Source organism: Scyliorhinus torazame, chromosome 17, assembly GCF_047496885.1.
Source record: "Scyliorhinus torazame isolate Kashiwa2021f chromosome 17, sScyTor2.1, whole genome shotgun sequence".
Classification (NCBI taxonomy): Eukaryota; Metazoa; Chordata; class Chondrichthyes; order Carcharhiniformes; family Scyliorhinidae; genus Scyliorhinus; species Scyliorhinus torazame.
In genome coordinates, this window is record NC_092723.1 from 133,434,224 (window position 1) to 133,454,298 (window position 20,075).

Sequence of the window (20,075 nt, forward strand, 5' to 3'; positions counted from 1 at the left end):
AAAATTTGTAGAGATTTCAGTATTTTCTCTGTAAACTCACTACACATCAAATTTAAGATTCGGGGATTTTTCATATAGCAAAGATTATGAATTTTTATTTTAAGATTACACCGGGGGAAAGGAAGATCCCAGTAGAAAGGAAGAAGACCATTTTAGAGATGCCCAAACCCCAAACCGTAAGAGGGGCATTGTGGCAGTAAGGGGCTAGAAACACGGGGACCAATGAGACCAGTATGAGGAGGTAGTCGGTGGAAGTGATATGGCACAGCTCCACTGGGTCCTAGTGCCTGCTGAGTTGCAATAAAGTCACTAGCAGAAGAAATTAAGTTTAGAATGTTAACTACATTACAGACGGAGCTTTAGGGAATAAAGATATGGGACCAGAGCTTAGATTAGGAGTATTACTTGCAGTATCAGGAATTGAGAATCTGATGGCAGGGAAAGATTAATAAAAATAGATGCAGAAATAAAAAATTAAGATATTAAAACCAATTGATAACGTAAAGGAAATAAGGAAAGCAAACCTAGCAATAGAAAGAATGACACAGGGTTAATCAGCACACAATTCCAGCACACAATCCAGAGAGACCGATACAGGCCGTAAAAGCAATATCCCTTGACCCGAGGTGCCAAATGCGAGCTGGAGATAATGATTAAAGAGTTAGAACAGCACGGAATAATTCAAGAAGTCACATATGCATCGACGAATAGCCCACTTCAGGTAGTTAGCAAGCCTGCTGGTACATTTAGAATGGTAACGAATGACAAAGCATTAAATAAGGTCACAAAAAGAAAAAAAGAGAAGGATAAAGGTATTTAATAAATTCAAAAATTACATTGGAGAAGGTGGCAGGCAGAACTTATTTAACTAGTGTAGATTTAGCCAACGGATTCGGGAGTGTTCTGTTAGACCCAGACAAGCAGGGAAAAGACAGCATTTACCTTTGACACTAAACATTACGTATACTGTAAATTGCCACATGAATATGTTAATTCCCCAAACCACTTTCAGGCAATAGTAAGGGAGTTGATTAAAGATGATTTGGCTTTAGTATATATTGATGATGTGTTAATTGGAGATGATGATCAGGGGGACACATGTTGAAAAAGTGACCAAAATTATTAAAACATTTAATGAAGCAGGATTTCAGATAGGGTTAAAGTAATGCCAGATTGGCAGGAGCGAAGTTGACTATCTAGGGTATTCAGTGTCAAGGGCAGGTGGGGAAGCCAGTGTTGGGATGAGAGAGAAAGCTGCTAGAATCGCAGCGCCCGTTTCACGAAACGGGGGTTAGCAAATCATGGGAATTTTGGGGTATTTGAGACCAGTAGTGGAAGACTTTAGTCTTTATGCTAGACCCATTTATGAAACTTTGAAAGGGGATTTTAAGTGTACCAGTGAAGAACAAAGAAAATTACAACACAGGAACAGACTCTTCGGCCCTCCCAGCCTGCGCCAATCCAGATCCTTTATCTAAACCTATCGCCTATTTTCCAAGGATTTACTTCCCTCTGTTCCCCGCTGTTCATATATCTGTCCAGATGCATCTTAAATGATGCTGTCGTGCCCGCCTCTACCGGCAAAACGTTCCAGGCACCCACCACCCTCTGCGTAAAAACTTTCCGCGCACATCTCCTTTAAACTTTCCCCCTCTCACCTTGAAATCGTGACCCCTTGTAATTGACACCCCACTCTTGAAAAAGCTTGTTGCTATCCACCCTGTCCATATTTCTCATAATTTTGGAGACCTCAATCAGGTCCCCCCTCAACCTCAGTCTTTCCAATGAAAACAATCCTAATCTACTCAATCTTTCTTCATAACTAGCACCCTCCAGACCAGGCAACATCCTGGTGAACCTCTTCTGCACCCTCTCTAAAGCATCCACATCCTTCTGGTAATGTGGCGACCAGAACTGCACGCAGTATTCCAAATGTAGCCGAACCAAAGTCCTATACAACTGTAACATGACCTGCCGACTATTGTACTCAATACGCCGTCCGATGAAGGCAAGCATGCTGTATGCCTTCTTGACCACTCTAACGACCTGCGCATCAGTTTTAACTCGCCTAGATCTTATGTATGCTTCCTTTTTCATCTTAGCTAGTCTCACAATTCCAGCCCGTCATCCATGGTGCCCTAATCTTGCCATTTCAATCCCTGATTTTCACAGGGACGTCTGTCCTGCACTCTAATCAACCTTTCCTTAAAAGACTCCCACATTTCAAATGTGGATTTACCCTTAAACAGCTGCTCCCAATCCACATTCCCTAGCTCCTGCCGAAGAGGGGGTTGGACCAGTTAAAAACAGCTGTAGCAACACCGGGCCATTAGAGGAGAGACATGAAGAGGATGATTTGAGCATTAAATTTGATCTGTACGCAAATGGATATGGGATGGTGCTTGTTAATCATAGGACTCAAGACACCTATCAAACATTGACAGGAAATTGGTCAAGGGCTGAACAAAAGTTTTTGGACATCGCAAAATGCCTGGCAGCCATAACAAAAAGGATAGCAGAGATTGAAAATTCATCAGCCGGGAAGGAAATTTATGTCACAACTGAATTTTTAGAATTGACAGAGTTGACCAAGAGACAGGGTTGCCAGCAAGGCGCGAATACAGCTCGATGGGAAAGATGGGAAACTATTCTTTTAAACCCTGCCTTAATGTTTATTCATAACATTAAAAAGAGACAGAAACTTGATAAATCAGTTAGCAGAACAGAGTTGGTAAATGCTTGGGTGGTATATATGGATGGTAGTAAAGTTAAGGAGGACGAGGAACAAGCCAGGTGGGCATCCACTTTTTAAAAATTCAGGAAAGAAAATGGTAAAGAAACAGGGAGTAGCATAGAAAAAAACTGAGACACCGATGGAAGAATGGTCACAAGAGTATGCAGGCCCTCTTTTTCCTAGGAGCAGCAAAAGTAATTTGTACTTTTTAAATCAAAGCTGATAGCTGCACGGGGGAAGTTGAATTAGAGAATCAGTGGCATCAGGAGCAAAGGAATTGTATCAGAACTAAAACATCCGACCCAATTAAGTAATAACAGAGGGATTACTATAATCCATAGGCAACCTATCGGCAACAAACAAAGAAACATAATCTGTAAGGAATTGAGAATATGAGATGATAGATCCAGGGCTGTTATTAATGGACCTCAGTTTAAAATGATTCATTGTGAACATAATGAAACATTGTGTCAACGATGTGGCACGTTCTGTAGCCCAGTAGTTTGGACAGGGAGTAATCATATGAAACCTAGGAGAATGGCAGATATCGCATTCAGGTGAGTTGATATTGCATTTAGAACGACAGAAATGGGGAAATGCTTCGGCTCCCAGGGAAATTCAGTTGTCATGATTGTTTTGTGAGACATCAGGCAACACTGATGATCGAGGTTTGTGACCACATGATAGCTTTTGACCATGGGATGGTGTGATAATGATAAATTGTAATTACTGCAGAGAAAACCAAGCTGACGACAGAGTGATTGGGAAAGGATGTGGATGATTGTGAAGAAGTGACAAACTTGTGGTACCAATTAGTGAGGGAGTACGTAGTTTAAGAGGTGTTGGGATGACCCGGGGTCGTAAAATTAGCCTCACAGTGTTTAGAGACTGTATCACTGCAATGATGCCGTGCCAAGGGATAGATCATATCACCAAACCGCTCGGACAAGGGAAAAGGAATGTTTGGTTGTGAGTGGCAGGGGATAACTGCACTTACTAGTATTATGTAATCAGTGGAGCGGGATGCCAGGGAATTGAAACCTGTTAGCAGCATCGATAGGACAGATGATAAAGTGAAAATGTCATGGTTGGAAATTACTTTCATACAAATCCGGTCGTAATCAAAATTAAAGGAATTAAAGTAAATGCAGTAACACTATCCGACATGTATCAGGGAAAGTTTTGACCCGCTTGGATCACTGAATTAGCAAAAGAGCAGTTTGAGATTCTTCGAGTCTCATTCAGGGGTGTAACGATAGGAGGAGGCGGCTTAACAGGCCTTAATCGTATGATGTACGTCAAGGATGAGAAAAAAAAGAAAAAAGGGAATGAAATGGAAATCCAGAAGTCCTGGAGAGGGCACTTCTGGGATATCCAAAACAAGAATAGAAAGATACAAGTTAAGAAATAGGGCCCTCTCTGCCTTTGACCTGTTCATTTGGTTTTCAGATGAAGCAAAAATAACACAGACGAAGAACGAGAACTACACTCCAGAGAAGAATGTTTTAGACAGTATCAGGGGGGAAACTAATAATACAATTGGCTACATATTTGAGGGAATTAAATGACAGAGCCCGGAGGAAAGCCTTACGGGTTAGAAACAAATCAAAATATCAAATTATTCCTGAATACTGAAACCTCTGGTCAGACATTTCGAACTGCACGTTAGCTGATGGATGATCTGTGGTCTCCATGGGGTATGTACTACGCAGTGGAGTTATTCAGGGTCTCGGCAGACGGCAGCGACTGACGAGGAACCCCCGCATTTTAAATGACAATAGTTTAGGAATTTTGACAGCTTGATGCCACGGCAGGAAATTTGTAACCAATGCAGTAAACAATATGGCATTGGAGAGTGTAATAGTCATTACGGACAAAATGTCCTGTAAGTTGTTAGCGACTGTTACGTATGGATTCAATTGGGTTGTAACCCCGAAAGTTGACTGTATTAACTGTGCAAGTGGTGTTATTGCAAAGTAAAAAACAAACAAATAATGGCAAGTATACACTCCATGCTGTAAGGAAAATTATAACGGACAAAAGGGATTTGAAGAAAACTGAGTATTGTCTCATGTAAGCCAGGGCTGGCAGACTACATGGTTCAGTATAATGTTAGTGTGAGGAAGTCAGGAATAAAAACAGGATTGATTGAAGCTTCTGCAATTCATAAAGCAAGATAATCAGTGGATAGTACATGATATCATAATTTATCATTCTAATGCGAAACGGAAAGCACTTCCAAAAAAAAAATACCAGTGAGGGATAAAAAAACTTTTTGGTCACTGATGGACTGAGTTGTGTGCCGTTTCTAAGGGACGTGAGGAAGCTTCTACGGTGCTGCTACCCCGAGGCAATCAGATGCCTTGGAGGTAGTGGAACACACGGATATAGCTATTGTGTTACCTTCCTGAGTAGCGACAGCTATGGTTCACGGTGATTGGACTTGAGGAAAGAACAATACAAAGAGTCTATCAACACTGGTCTGTGGGATGGATGAATTTACAGTTGATTTCCGTGCAGTTTACAAATCACGACATGTACACACACATGACAAGGATCAGGGATAGCTGCTAGTCAGTACAACTAGAAGGGGGATATAAACCCTACAGCAGGATTCAGCTCAGAGTCAGCTCTCAGAGCTTGGTCATGGGGTTTTACCTGATGCATGGATTGATAATACTTGTTATTATAATTGTATATTGTATAATCATTGGATGCCTTAATGTGTGTTGTAAGATGACTACGGATCGAATGATGCTGATTGACTCGGCCCATCACCACTCACCAAGATGACATCCCGTTACTGGCGACCATCAAACGAGAAGGAACCCGGACGGCGAGTCAGTGGCTGTAAAAATGTGATGAGGTGTTTATGTACGGAATGTAATGAATTGCGGGCTTTCAGACCAGACATTGATAGAGGTTAATAACCCGGGGATGTTTATAATGGACACTGGGAGTTGTATGCCTAACCAAACTCCAAATTTGGACCGAGACAGCAACAGGACTATTGTTGGTCTGGCGAATGGTTAACACACTTTTGGACCATTAGGGGGCATACCTACCCAAACATTTCTCTAGCAATAGAGACCCTCGTGGCAGAGGTGAAAGAAAATATAACATGTCTGTTCTCCACCTGCACGGAACGGAGGTGTAGCGTAACCCAGACGTCAGGCCAATGCACCTGCCACAACGCCATCGGTGTCCCATTGTCGGCGGGTAGCGAAAGGGAATGTTATCATAGAATGTTATCATAGAATGATAAAAGGAGAGAATGAGGAATTGAACTAAAGAAAAGAGCATTAGACTGGGATGACCAGTTAGAATAGTGCATTATTCGGGTTGAAGGGAGTGAACAGGGAGATTGGGTAAAGCATGGCGAGAGGGGGATGGGTAGCTATTAGGACCAGTTCTTTGCACAAAGGATACTGCAAAGGATGCTGGGAGAAAGAGTCCCAGGATCAGTGGTTGTGGAGGTCAGGTTACATGGCCAGGTCAAGGAATGTGGGAAAAGGGCCTATAAGAATCTTGTATTTGTCACCGTTACCTTATTTGGTCGTGTGTGAAACTTGATTCTATGTTCATGTGTATAAGATGTTATGTGCTTTGTTTTCACTCACTTGCTCTGGGGATTTCAGGAACAATGTTGGTCCTGCTGTTATCAAGAGTGAATCTGGCTTGCAAGCTATTTGAAATAAAATAAAACAGTATCTACAAATCCGAACTCAGCCTTTTGATTGAGACCAGACTGGACAGAAAGAACTCAATTTAATCAAATAAAAAGAAAATTCTGTAGATTTACAACAGACAGTCTTTGGATCTGACTGCTGCTCATGCTGGTCAAGACGGTCTAGATTAGAAGCAGTCAATTCTGATAGGATTTCACTTGGAAAAAAAGCGATTCTGAGTTTGTCATAGGCATAATCAACTGAAATTACAAGGCATAATCAACTGAAATTACAGAGCACAATCCCAATTCTGCAGCCCAGAACTTTGTGATATTTCTAGAAATGTATTTTTTTGCAAATATCTGCACCTCTAATCCAGGGCTTTTCAAAGTGTGGGTCGCAGGCAGGTGTCAGAAAGGTCGCAGAACCCACAGTCGGTAACAATTCTGCATTTCAGAGGGAGATGCCGCTCCCCTGTAAGAACCAGAATTTAACAAGCCATTGACTCACTACGAAGCTCAGAGGTAACACAACTGAAGGGTACAAATGTGCCACGGTCATCAGCACTCCCGCGCACGTGCATCAAGTGACCCCACAAGCTCCAAAGGTTTGTCAGGGCAGCACGCAAGCATTGTGGATAGCACAATTGCTTCACAGCTCCAGGGTCCCAGGTTCGATTCCGGCTAGGGTCACTGTCTGTGCGGAGTCTGCACATCCTCCCCGTGTGTGCGTGGGTTTCCTCCGGTTTCCTCCCACAGTCCAAAGATGTGCAGGTTTGGTGGATTGGCCATGATAAATTGCCCTTAGTGTCCAAAAATTGCCCTTAGTGTTGGGTGGGGTTACTGGGTTATGGGGTTAGGGTGGAGGTGTTGACCTTGGGTAGGGTGCTCTTTCCAAGAGCCAGTGCAGACTCGATGGGCCGAATGGCCTCCTTCTGCACTGTAAATTCTAAGATAGTCTCAGCGACCGCTCAGCTCCAGCTGCAACTGTCACAAGATTGCTGCTCTCAATCTGTTCCCTTTCCAACAGCACCCCCAAGTTAGCATAGCAACAATCCCTACGTGTTAACATTTTTGCTGTAAGCACAAGGGAATCTTTGATTGAAAGCCAGGTAGAAAGGTCTTTTGTTTCCTTAACAGGATTCAGGCGGACAAGGGGGCTGATGAGACCGGCCGAGGTTGTTGGTATGGAGTCGGAGGAGTGGACGAAACTGGAAAATATCCAGCAAGTACTAATAAAGTTAAATTTGTGATAATTTGCAGACAATTATACTTCATTAAGAAGTGAATTGAAGCCCTTGGATGCAGCACAAAACTAGCCTTTACTTCTGAGCCAGAAGGTCATGGATTTAAATCCCACTTGAACATAAAATCCATGTTATATATACACATAAACTTCAGACCCAAGGAAGTACCAATTTCTGGATGAAACCGTAATCAGATCCTTGTCCGTCCATTCAAGTGGGCTTGAAAGAGCCTAAGGTACTTGTTTGAAGCAAAGCAGTCACACACTTCCCATTGTCCCATTCAATATTTATACCACAACCAGGGTCACTAAAACATTATCTGGTAATTATCTCAATTGCTGTTTTGTGTGATCTTGCTATGTGTGGATTGATTTCTGTATTTCTTCCATTACAATGGGAGTTTATTTTCCAAGATCGCAAAAGGAGCTATGTAAATGAAAGTTAATTAATTTGTGGTGTAGAAACAGATGATCAAATACAAAACGTTCCTATTGGGAGTCATGTAAAATATTAAAAGTATAACTGTTCAACATGGAATGGCATACACTGGAAGCTTAATCGCTTCCATGAGCTATTTGGGGTCTTTTTCAGTCCACTTTTGTACTCAGGTAAACATCAAACCAAACGTCATTTCGAGGTCATATCCTTTTTGGTATCTGGTGCCAATATCAAGTTTAGATAGGTTAACTACATAACCTCAAGGGATTCAAGAATACGTATAGATAGGACTCTATTATGCACTGCCATGAGAAAAACAACTTTGACGAACAACTCCACCAATGGGAATGTCCCATTTCTCAAATCAGCAATTTTGCTGTCTTTGAAGATGATTGCCAGTTTAATGATAATTCATGCTTAATATTGAGTGATGTTGGGCAGCACTGTGGCACAATGGTTAGCACTGCTGCCTCACAGCGATGAAGACCCGGGTTTGATCCCGGCCCCGGGTCACTGTCTGTTTCGAGTTTACACATTCTCCCAGTGTTTGTTTGGGTCTCACCCCCACAACCCAAAGATGTACAGGGTAGGTGAATTGGCCATGCAAAATTACAAAAAAAAGAATTGAGTACTTTAAAAAATATTGAGTGATGTTATGCTTTTAAGCAGAAAATATTCCTTTTAATTTTGAACAATAATTTATCAAGTTTTATATATTAAGAATAAATTGTTTGCTTTCCACTTACATAGCTATATATTTAATTCGGGCAGAAACAATAAATGACTGGTTGAAATTGCAGCCTTTTAAATTGTTTTTTTTTTGTTGGATCTCTGCTAATCAATTTTTCAGTAAATTAGCATGCTTAAAATTTTAATTAGGTATTATGCACAACATAGGAAGACTAACTAGAAAAAAAGATCAGTTTAAAGATAAAGATTATTTTTAAAAGTCTTACTCAGCACAAAACAACAGCAGCACTAAGGTCCACAAATCCTTAATTTGGACACACATTTAAAAAAAACAAGATGTACAATAATCATATCCTTTAAACTACATTAAGATCCCTTATCTACTGATCATAAAAATGATGCAAATCATCATTTTGTATTATTTAAAAGATTTTAATGTTTCAATTTTGGGGGAAGAAAAAGAATTATACTTGGTCTACATGTAGTCTGACTTGCGGTACTCATCAAAACTCACTTGGCAAGTTGGTGGTACTCTTGAGCAACCAGCCAAAACAGATCACTGTGATGGGTACAGTCATCTTTGCTTCAGGTTCTTTGGATCTGCTCTTTAGTTTATATCCAGTCAAATCATGCAAACGCGTGTCATCCAAAACATTTTGCATCAGGATTGTGAGCGAACGAATCACAAATTGCGATTCAAACCTCAGATAAGCGTTTAAGTTGTTTCTAAAATGACACATTCTCTCTTTGTTTTCGTTTGCCATAAAGCTGACATTACTGGAAGGATAAAATCAAAACAACGGAATGAATGCATTGACATAGACGGTTCAAGGTGATGTCAGGCACAAGCAGGACCAAGGCGATTGGGACAATCTGATTGTTCCTAAATTCCAAGGCGCAAGTAGGTGAATACATACATTTGTAAAAAAAAATTAAAACACCTTGGCCGTACAGCTTTCCAATGACAATGCAGAAATGTAAACAATCATATTTTGGGGCGGAACCTTCATCCTACACCATGCGTCACCTGAAAATATATTTCACACAAGGCACTCTTCTAAGAACTTAAATTATTGTTTTCCTCGTTATTTTTAAATAAGATTAAAACTAAATCAAGAAAGACCCTGAAGCAAATTAAATGCTGAGGCATTGGCATGGCTCTCCAATGAGATCGTTTTGTAAACAACAAAAATACTGAATGGACTTCAAGAATAAAGTGAACGGTCACAAAAGGAGGTAGACTATATGTGTTGAGGTTGACTATGAGGCGTAAAGCACTCACCTACACATTGCCCTACAGGAGTACTGTACGGATTCCCAATGAAGAACTCCATCTTGACGCTTCCTCCTCAAATATCCAATGGATGCGGGTGACGTCAACTGCGCCTCAACCGAGCTTGATAGCCTGAGCGTGTGCCCGCCCCTCCTTCACCCTGATTGGTCCGGATCCCTGTTATAACTAATTCCATATAGTGATTGGTCAACCGATATGTCAATCAAACCTTGAATCAAGTTTGTTGTTTGAGACCGTTGGATAATTATTTGTCCCCCACCTCGCCATCGGGACGATCTTTTAAGACGCGTGTTTTAACAAAAACAAAATTCCTGTAACACATGATATTAAGATAAGTTATTAATTAAACCGGTACGAAATCCATGTTCGTGGGAAGGGAGAGAGAGAGAGAAAGAGAGCAGGCCAAAGGCACGTGATGTTTATCCTAGCAACCGAGAGAAGCTGGGCCAAGCCAAGTTCGCTTCGGAATACACAATAGCTGGTTAATTCCAAACAGATAAAAACTACCACAACTGCGAAGGTAAGTCGATTCTGCCTACTATAGATTTGAAATCTCAGTTATTTCTCCATTGATTATGTTTTCAACTTACAGGTACGGTGGTAGATGTTAATTATAGGAACATAGGTGTTATACTACTTGGAGTAATATATGTTACTCATTTGTTTATGCCGAGATGTACTTAACTTTGATGATGATGAATACTCGAAGTCGTCCAGTGATAACAAATAATTTATTGAGTAACTAATCAATTTACTTGTGAGTTCGATCCTTCAATACTTTTACTCGTAGTTAAATTAAACAAGATAGAATTAGATTAACTATGAATATTATACTTTGCGCTCTGATCTAACGATACACTTCTGTTCTCTAGCTACAACACACCTGAAGAGAAGGGGAAACAGATTGTGCTTGTGTTTATACTCCCTGTTAGTGTTGCCCTCTAGTGATCTTCTGACTGTACTGACTATACATTAACCCTTCATGTGTGTGTGTATGTATATATATACAGAGATCACTACATCCCCCTTTTTTTGTGTTACATGTTTTCTATATGCTGTAAAGAAAATTGTACATACAGAAACGATGTAGTTTGTAATGCATTATACAGAGCCAATGAATCAATCAGTTCAAAGTTCACAAACTTAAACGATTCAGTTTACGTCTTCTTCTGCTTGATCTTCTCGGTTGACTTGGAGTAGTTGAGGTTTTAATGTCCTGATCAATGTCAGCAGGTTTTTTGATATTCAAGTGCTGCTGGGTAAGTGAGTCATGTAAATTCAACATGGGAAATACAGGTTGAGGAATTTGTATTTTTAATAGGTCTTGTCGATTCCAACGAAACAGTTCACCCTCTGCAGAATTAAAAATATATGAACATGGTGCTGTTTGTCTGATTACTGTGGCAGTCTTAAACCATCCTCCTTCTGGATGTCAAAGAATATCATCTTTTGTGAGTGGTTTTAATGGAATCGCATGTAGATAATAAAACTGTTTGTTGCGTTGTTGTTTGATTTTACTTAATCCGCAGGATTGATCTGGATTGCTGATTTGTAGTGTGGGTAATGTTGTTCTCACATCACGATTGAAAAGCATTTGAAGCGGAGACAGCCCTGAGCTTAATGGTGAGGCTCTATAGGAAAGCAAAGCCAAGTAAATGTTGGATTGCGAATCATTCGCCTTGCTTATCAGTTGCTTTATAATGTGCACACCCTTCTCAACTTTGCCATTTGACTGAGGAAAGTATGGACTCGAGGTGATATGGTTAAAATTGTATTGTTTGGAGAATTCTGTCCACTCCCAGCTCACAAAGCAAGGACCATTATCGAACATAACCGTTTGTGAAATCCCATGTCTCAAAAATATCTCCCTACTAGCCTAAATTACTGACGAGGAAGTGAGATCCGGAAGTTTCATCACGTCAGGAAAATTGGAGTAGTAGTCTATGATGAGAACGTAGTCTCTACCTACAGCATGGAACAAATCGATTCCTACTTTTGTCCACGGTGATGCAGTTCTCTCATGCTGCTGGAGTGTCTCCTTAAATTGTGCCGGTTGATGTTTTTGACATGTGGCACACATCATTACCATATCGGTTATCTCTTTATTTATCCCAGGCCAATATACAGCCTGCCGTGCTCTTCTCTTGCATTCTCGATCCCAAGATGTCCCTCGTGAATCTTGCTGAGCATCTCTGACCTGAGAGTTAGCGGAATGACGATCTGGTCATTTCTGAATAACAGTCCATACACTGCAGTCAGTTCTGTCTGTATGTTTTGGAACTGTGGACAGTGTCCCTTTGGCCAACCATGCTGGAGATGATGTATTATTCAGAGCAAGGTTGCATCTTTTTGTGTCTCTAGATGAATTTGCTGCAACTTCTCGTCAGATGCCGGAAGAGTTTCCTTGTACAACTGCAGTTGAGCTTCAATATCGTCAATGGTCTCAGGAGGTGAGCTTTCAGTATTGATGGATCTAGATAGTGTGTCAGCTATGATGAGGCCCTTTCCTGGAGTGTATACTAGTGTGATGTCCTACCTTCTCAACTTCATCATCATTCGTTGCAGGCGAGGAGTCATATCATTTAGGTTTTTTTCAATTATATTTATTAGTGGTCTGTGATCTGTTTCTACAATGAACGTAGGAAGCCCGTACACATAGTCATGAAATTTTGTGATGCCTGTGATCAGCCCAAGACACTCTTTTTCAATTTATGCATACCTGCACTCTGTGGCGGTCATCGCTCTGGACGCTTATGCTACTGGAACCCAATCTGCTTGGTTGTCTTGTTGAAAAAGTACTGCACCGATTCCATCAGTGTTCGGGTACGCAGATTGTCCAATTCCACCCCTAAACCCACCTCCTTTAAGAAAGTCATCTCTTTGACCAAGAATTTTGTTATCCTTTTGAATAACTCCTTTGAGTTTGGCATCCTTTTTTGTCTGCATCTCCGCGCCAAAGTGCCTAGATTTTTTTTAAAAGGTGCTACCTTGTAGTCTTGTGCTGTGTATCCAGTGCCATTAGAAACATTGCTTGTTACACATAGCAGAAAAACTATTTCAACAAAAAGTTTTCAAAGGTGTAAGATTCATTTCCAGTTGACTGTATCCTGTGATTCATGTTAATTACTCCAATCAGTTTGGCTGAAAAATACATTTGTGGACACGGTATACAATATAATAACATTTATGATGTAATCTTAACTCTTCCATGTATTATTATTGCCTTATATTCTGATTTGCATTTGATATTAGTCATACTGTCAATAATCCTGTTTCAAAAGTTGACACTCCACTGTTTGTTGGTTTTAATTTTTCAATTCTCCCTGGTCTGTACAGATCAGTACGATGTTTAAAAAAGAAGGAAATGTTGGAAATGCTCAGCAGGCCAAGCAGAGTTTGTAGAGACAAAAAAAATAGATTAGTTGTTATCTGACTTGCTAAGTATTTCCAGCATTTTCTGTTTTTATTTCAGATAGCCAGCAACTGAAGCATTTGTTTCAGTGCTATAATACATGGTGCAGTTATCAACCAAACCAGTGAATACTTGGATCTGGGTTCGATCCCAGCCCCAGGTCAGTGTCTGTGTGGAGTTTGCACATTTTCCCCGTGTCTGCGTAGGTCTCACCCCCACAACCCAAAGGTGTGCAGGATGGGTGGATTGGCCACATTAAATTGCCACTTAATTGGAAAGAAAAGAATTGGGCACTCTAAATTTAAAAAAAACAGTGAATGCTTGTAAGAATTCAACAGAAAGGCAGTCACAAAAGATGTATCTTTCTACCCTCTAACCAAGATAACTCCGGGAATTAAAAGCTGACAAATTTAATCGATGTTTTTAGTAAAAACTTCAAGCAGCTTTTAAACTCCTTGTAATTTTCGTTTGTTTATTGCCTCATTTTCAAAAATAAATCACGAATCACAATTCAATCCACAAGCAAGTGGAGAAAGAAGTCTGCAAAGGGGACTGTGCAATTATCCACTGATGGGTGTGTGAGAGTAGCTGAGGACAAACCACCTTTTCCTTTTGTTTCTTTACAGAGAAAGATGAGTGTTCTGTGCAACAACTGCTGATAGTTGCAGCAGCACCAGGCATTTGCAGTCTGTTCATTATTATGTAAAACTAAAATTGAATGTTTGTTCTGACAATATTTAAAAAAATATTTTCTTCCTTTTAAGTGAATACAACCATTCAAAATGAACCGGCTGTATAAAACAATTGCGCCCAGTGTCATTGATGATGAAATGCTTGAAGAGGCAGTAAAGAAACAGGGACCATCAGGGAGGGCTGGACAGATAGCCCAGTTGGAGGGAATTGATTTCAAAGATGTACATAATCTTCAGCTTGACTACCGAAGTATGTTTTGGATCTGCACCAGTGATCTTGATAAACACAATATTGATTATTTGTGGTATAATTACTAAAGGTGCATTGATAAACAATTTGCAATTGATTGCTGGAGAATGCACCCTCACATATATAATGGGTGTGATCTGATAGCCACCCTGCGCCGGAAAAGCAGCATGCGCATCCTCAAACATTTGCACCAACAGCAGCGCCAGCCTGTCCGAAATCTTCTTATTAAATTTCACTGGGAATCCATATGGCCCCGAAGCTTTACCCGTTTGCATTTGCCCTACCGCCATCTGAACCTCCTTAATCCCCACTGGCTCCTCCAACCCTGCCCTATCCTCCTCTTCTACTGTGGGACACTCCAGCCCCTCCTATACAACTTCTTATAAATCTCCTCAAATGTCCTTTTCACCTTCTCCGGCACAGACATCAGTTCTCTCATCCCATCTCGAAGCTGAACAATCTCCCAGGAGACTGCCTGCAGGCAGAGCTGTCCCGCCAGCAAGCAACTGGCCTTCTCCTCGCACTTGTACACCACACCCTTTGCCTGCCTCAACTGGCTTACCGCTTTCCTTGTGGACAAAACATCAAACTGCGACTGCAGTTCCTTTCTACTGGCCAAATGTTCCGGAGTTCCACATGCTTCCCATCAACTTCCAAAATTTTGTCCACCAGCCACTGCCACTCTTCTCTTGCCTCCCTATCCACCTGCATCTTATATGAGAAGATCTTGCCCCTTTTCACTGCCTTCAGTGCCTCCCATACCACCGACGGTGAGTTCTCCCCATTTTTATTGAACTCCACATAATCATCAATCACCTTTGCCATGCTCCCACCAAAACCCTGATCTGCAAGCAGCCCACAACCATTGTCCATGCTGGTCTCTGAGCAGGCCTCTTCTCCAAGACCACATACACCAAGTGAGGAGCATGATCTGAAATAACGATCACCGAGTATTCCGTTTTCCTCACCCCTGACAACAACAACCTCCCCATAATAAAGAAATCAATCCTCGAATGTACATTATGCAGTGGCGAAAAAAAAGAATACTCTCTACCCCCGGGTGTTAGAACTGCCACGGGTCCGCTTCCCCCATCTCCTTCATAAATGCTGCCAAAATCTAACCCCCAAAGGGGCCAATGAGCACGGCTTAGATCATTCCATCTTCGGATGCAATACTGTTAAATCCTCACTTAAAATTTACTGATGCATATCCAGGCTCGGGAGGGCCGCCAACATCTTCTTCCTAAACCCTACATCATCCCAATCCGAGGAATACACTCTAACCAACACCACCAACCTCCCTTCCAAAGCGCCCATTATTATAACGAATCTGCCGCCTGATCTGCCACCACCTTCTCCATCCTAAACCTAACTCTCTTACCCACCAGTACCGCTACCCAGCGGCCCTGCTAACAAAGCTCCAAGTGAAACACATGGCACACCCAACATTTCCGAAGCCTAACCTGGTCCTTCACCCTCAGGTAGGTCTCCTGCAACAGCAGAACACCGACTCTCAAACTCTTTAAATACATAAAGAATCTTGTCCGCTTCACTGGTACACCCGACACCCGCACATTCCACGTTACCATTCGGACTGGGTGTCTCTCACCTCCCCCCGCACCCCCCTCCCAACTCGGGGCATACCTAACCCCTGCCCCCGCCAACTTCTTAGGCCCCTTCCTACCCAAAATGGCCCCCGGCCCCACCCCACAAATGGGACCAAGCCCTGCCCTTAGTCACCGTCAACCAACTACCCCCCCCCCCCCCCCCCCCCCCCTCCATCCCGGAAACCCCCCAACCACTTCCTCTCGAAACCGCTCATCTCTCTGCATGCTCCACATCCCCCACTGTTCACACCTCCTAGGCCAGTAGAAACCTATCCACACAGGCTCAGCATATCGCAGCCCCTGCCCCACCTCGCTCCCCTTCACCATTCAACTTAGGTTTGCTAGTAAGGTGGCCCCGCCAGAGCTTCTACCCACACATACCTAACACAAAAGCCAACAGAGAAACACCCCCAAACCCAACTGTTCTAAACAACCAAACATGTTAAACACCAAACAAAGGGAAGAAAGCCCTGACACATCATCTCACTGTCCCCAAACCATCTCCTCTGAACCACAACATAAGAATTCAAAGTCCAAACTCACATCAGTCCCAGTCCTTCAGCCCTCACAAATGGCTCCACCTCCTCCGCCATCTCAAAGAAATGGTCCTTTGAGTTATACGCAACTGTCAGCTTCTCCGGGTAGATCACCCAAACTGCACATCACCCTTGTAAAGTGCTGCCTTCATCCTGTTAAAAGCCGCCTGCCTTCTTGTCAGCTCTACCATGACGTCCTGGTATATATGAATACCACAGCCTTCCCACTTCACCTCCTGATTCTGTTTGGCCCATCTCAAGACCTTCTCCTTCATCTGATAGCCATGAAAACAGACTATCACAGGTCTTGGTGGATCATTCGCCTTTGGCTTCGGCCTAAGTGACCCATGAGCCTTATCCAACTCAAAGAGGGAGGTGTTCTCCTCCTCCACTGACAATTTGGCGAACATTCCCGAAAAGTAATCCGTCGGCCGCATGCCCTTCAGCCCCTAAGGCAGCCCCACAATCTGAAGATTCTGCCGCCGTGACATGTTCTCCAGGTCCTCCACTTTGGCTCTCAGCCCTTTATTACTTTCCTACACCTTCAGCAGCTTATCTCCCAGTGAGGGGAGTTGGTCGCTGTGCCGTGACAGTGCCTCCTCTCTCTCCCCCCCCCCCCCCCCCCCCCCCCCCCTCGACACCTCACCAGGCTCCCGTACCACCTCCGACGTGTTTCCAAGAGCTTTCTTTATCGGAGCCAGCGTACCTTCCACCAGCTGTTTGAGTGTTCCCATAATTTCCTTCCCATGCCGTTCAAAATGCTTGGCAAACTCCACCACCATCACCTCGGACAGCGTGTCCACCGTAATGGGCGCCATCTTTTCTCACATAAAATTCTGCACCAAACCCAGGCCATCATGCGGACTAGCACTTTTCATGCCATATTCCATTCGACTCTGTCGAAGGCCTTTTCTGCATCCAGGGAGATGATCACTTCTGGTGTTCTGTCCCCGGATGGGGCTATTATCCAGTTCAGCAGGCCCCTGATGTTCGCTGTTAGTTGCCTGTCCTTGACAAAGCCCGTCTGATTCTCCGGCACTACCTCTGATACGCAGCTTTCCAGCCATCTCGCCAGGACCTTCACCAGAATCTTTGCATCAGTGTTTAGGAGTGAGATGAGTCTGTATCACCCGCATTCCGTCGGGTCTTTGTCTTTTTTGGGTATCAGCGATATTGAGGCTTGGGCCAGCATTGGTGGCAGAGTACTCCTTACTAGCAAGTCTGCAAGCATCTCCTGCAGGTGCGGGGCCAGTGATGGCGCAAATGTTTTGTACAAGTTCGCTGGGAATCCATCTGGCCCCAGCGCCTTCTCTGCCTGTATGGAGTTGATACTCTCCATGACTTCCCTCAGTTTTAATGGTGCTTCATTTCCAATGGTGCTTCCAGGACTTGTCGCCTATCTTCCCCCACGACTGGCATGTCCAGTCTGTCAAGGATCTCTCTGCTCTTCTCCAACCTCACATCCGCGGAGTGTGAAGGATAGTCAGAGATTACGATTGCGGAGTGTTGTGCTCCTACTAGCCCTGGAAGCACCAGGGGGGTTCACCTATACGGCCCGGGGCACCAGGTTTAAAACAGGCTGTCAGCGGCATGCACAGCTGCATGGCTGCCTTGCCGGCTGTGGTAATGGTGTTGCGTACCCGTCCACCCCGACCCCACAGTCCACCTCCTGGCCACCCCTTACTAATCTCCCCGGCCCTGGCAGAAGCCCCCTGGCCAGTGGCACGACTGCCAGTGAAGTATGATGGTGTTGGACACTGTCCGTATGCCCTCTCTCCCTCAGCAGCCACCATGCCAGGTTCACAATTTTTGAGAACACACGTGGACCGCGCCGTCGGGAACTCGGCCCATCGGTGGTGGAGAATCAAGGGTGGGCCCACTAATGATATGCAAACGGTGTTTAACATACACGCGATGTGCATCGCATTGATGCTGTTTTCGAGGTGACGGAGCATCACGATTTGGCGTCAAACTGCCGCCTGCCTTGATTTTGCTATCGGAAGCTATTCTCCGCCCGATTGCATGCCCCAATTTCGGCGTTGGCTGACGGAGGAACCAGCCCATAGTTTTTTTCAGTAATTCCACGTCATCCCAGTTGGGAGTGTACACGTTTACAAGGACACCACTATCCATGACATAATGTTCCGATGGCTCCGTAACTGTCTTTGTCGCTGTGAAGGTTGTCCTCTTGTTTAGCAGTATGACTGACCTATTTGCCCTTGTCCTGTAACACGATTGGTACATCTGGCCCACACAGCTTTTTCTTACCTGTAGTCGGTCCTTTTCCCCCGGGTTTGTCTCTCGGAGGAAGATAACATCAGCAAAGACTCTGGATATTTTCACTGTGCCGTTAAGTTCGCTGACGTTCCAGGTGACTGGCCTATTTGGGGGGGGTTCTGCCGCCCCCCCCCCCTCCTACCCCCCGTTCCTGCTGTGTCAACCATACGTACCATGTTAATGTGCCCCTGTGCACTCCAGGGTTTCCCTTTGTCCAGGTAGCATCCAAGATGGCCTACATTGCCATTTATTCCATGTGGATATGCCCCTGCACTCTGGAGTTTCACATTGTTTGGTGATCCGCCAAAATGGTAATTCCTGGCATTGTTGTTTGCGCTGTTGCCATGTGCGAGCTGTCATAGCCAGCATTCTACACCTCCACCCCCGATTCTCCCTCCTGGGTCTGTCCACCTCTTCTGAACCCCCCCCCCCCCCCCGTGCCCCTATGGGCCTCCCTTCCCCACTCCTGACCTTTCCCCCCCATTGTCTAGCTTACCCCTCCCCTTCTGCCAGGCATTCCCTCCTTGCTCCCTATTGGGAGCTGTGCCCCCCCCTCCCCCCACACCGCCCGTACTTTCCAGGGCTGGCTTGCTTGCTGGCGCAGCGGCCCTCCCCTGGGAGTAATCCCTACTCTCCCCTCGCCTTTTTTCCCTCGCCTGACACTGCACCTTATTGCTCTCACCCCTTCCTTCCTGGGACTCGAAGTTAGGTTGAAAGCGAGGCAGTTCTGCCTCACGCATTTGTCGTTTTCTTTCCTTTGCACGGAATTTGTTTCTGCTGTTGCCACTGCCTTCCAAGCCCATGTCTGTGCACGAACCCGTCCGCCTCGGCTGCTGCAGCGAAGGAGTACTTCTCCCCATGGAAGATTACCCACAGTTTGGCTGGGTACAGCATTCCAAATCCAAACGACACCCCACTCTTGTGAAGGGCCGCCTTGGCTACATTAAGGTCAGCGTGGTGCTTGGCCAGGTCTGCCCCAATGCTCTGGTACTCTTGCCCTTGGTACACATGCCCTTCACAGGTGCACTCTCTCGTCTCCTTTGCCCAACGTAGGATCTACTCCTTATCCAGGTATCGATGTAAACACACAATGATCGTCCTCAGCAGCTCTCCCGCTTTCGGGTTTCTCCTCAGCGACCTGTGCGCCTGACCCACTTCAGGAGGTTGGTCAAAGACCCTCTCCCCACCAGCTTCTAAAACATCCTAGCCACATACTTTGTGGCCTGTATTC

At 44.0% G+C, this 20,075-nt stretch overlaps 2 protein-coding genes across 10 annotated transcripts in view; one reads left to right on the forward strand and one right to left on the reverse strand.

Annotated features, from left to right (window-relative positions):
- Positions 1 to 10,277, reverse strand: part of tom1l2b (target of myb1 like 2 membrane trafficking protein b) — a 143,774-nt gene extending 133,497 nt beyond the window's left edge. For all 7 annotated transcript variants that reach the window (XM_072481070.1, XM_072481064.1, XM_072481063.1 and 4 more), the window contains exon 1: positions 10,059 to 10,277. In XM_072481070.1, the coding sequence (XP_072337171.1) occupies positions 10,059 to 10,110 (52 nt within the window). In that variant the 5' untranslated portion in view covers positions 10,111 to 10,277. The remainder of the gene's footprint in view (positions 1 to 10,058) is intronic.
- Positions 10,278 to 10,324: 47 nt separating this feature from the next.
- The window catches only part of drc3 (dynein regulatory complex subunit 3), a 108,047-nt gene continuing 98,296 nt past the window's right edge, over positions 10,325 to 20,075 (forward strand). The window contains exons 1-3 of one of the 3 annotated variants that reach the window (XM_072481074.1): positions 10,326 to 10,590; positions 12,432 to 12,520; positions 14,247 to 14,424. In XM_072481074.1, coding sequence (XP_072337175.1) covers positions 14,265 to 14,424 — 160 coding nt within the window. In that variant the 5' untranslated portion in view covers positions 10,326 to 10,590; positions 12,432 to 12,520; positions 14,247 to 14,264. Of the gene's footprint in view, positions 10,591 to 12,431; positions 12,521 to 14,246; positions 14,425 to 20,075 lie in introns of all 3 variants that reach the window. The other 2 variants (XM_072481075.1, XM_072481073.1) reach the window with 2 other exon arrangements.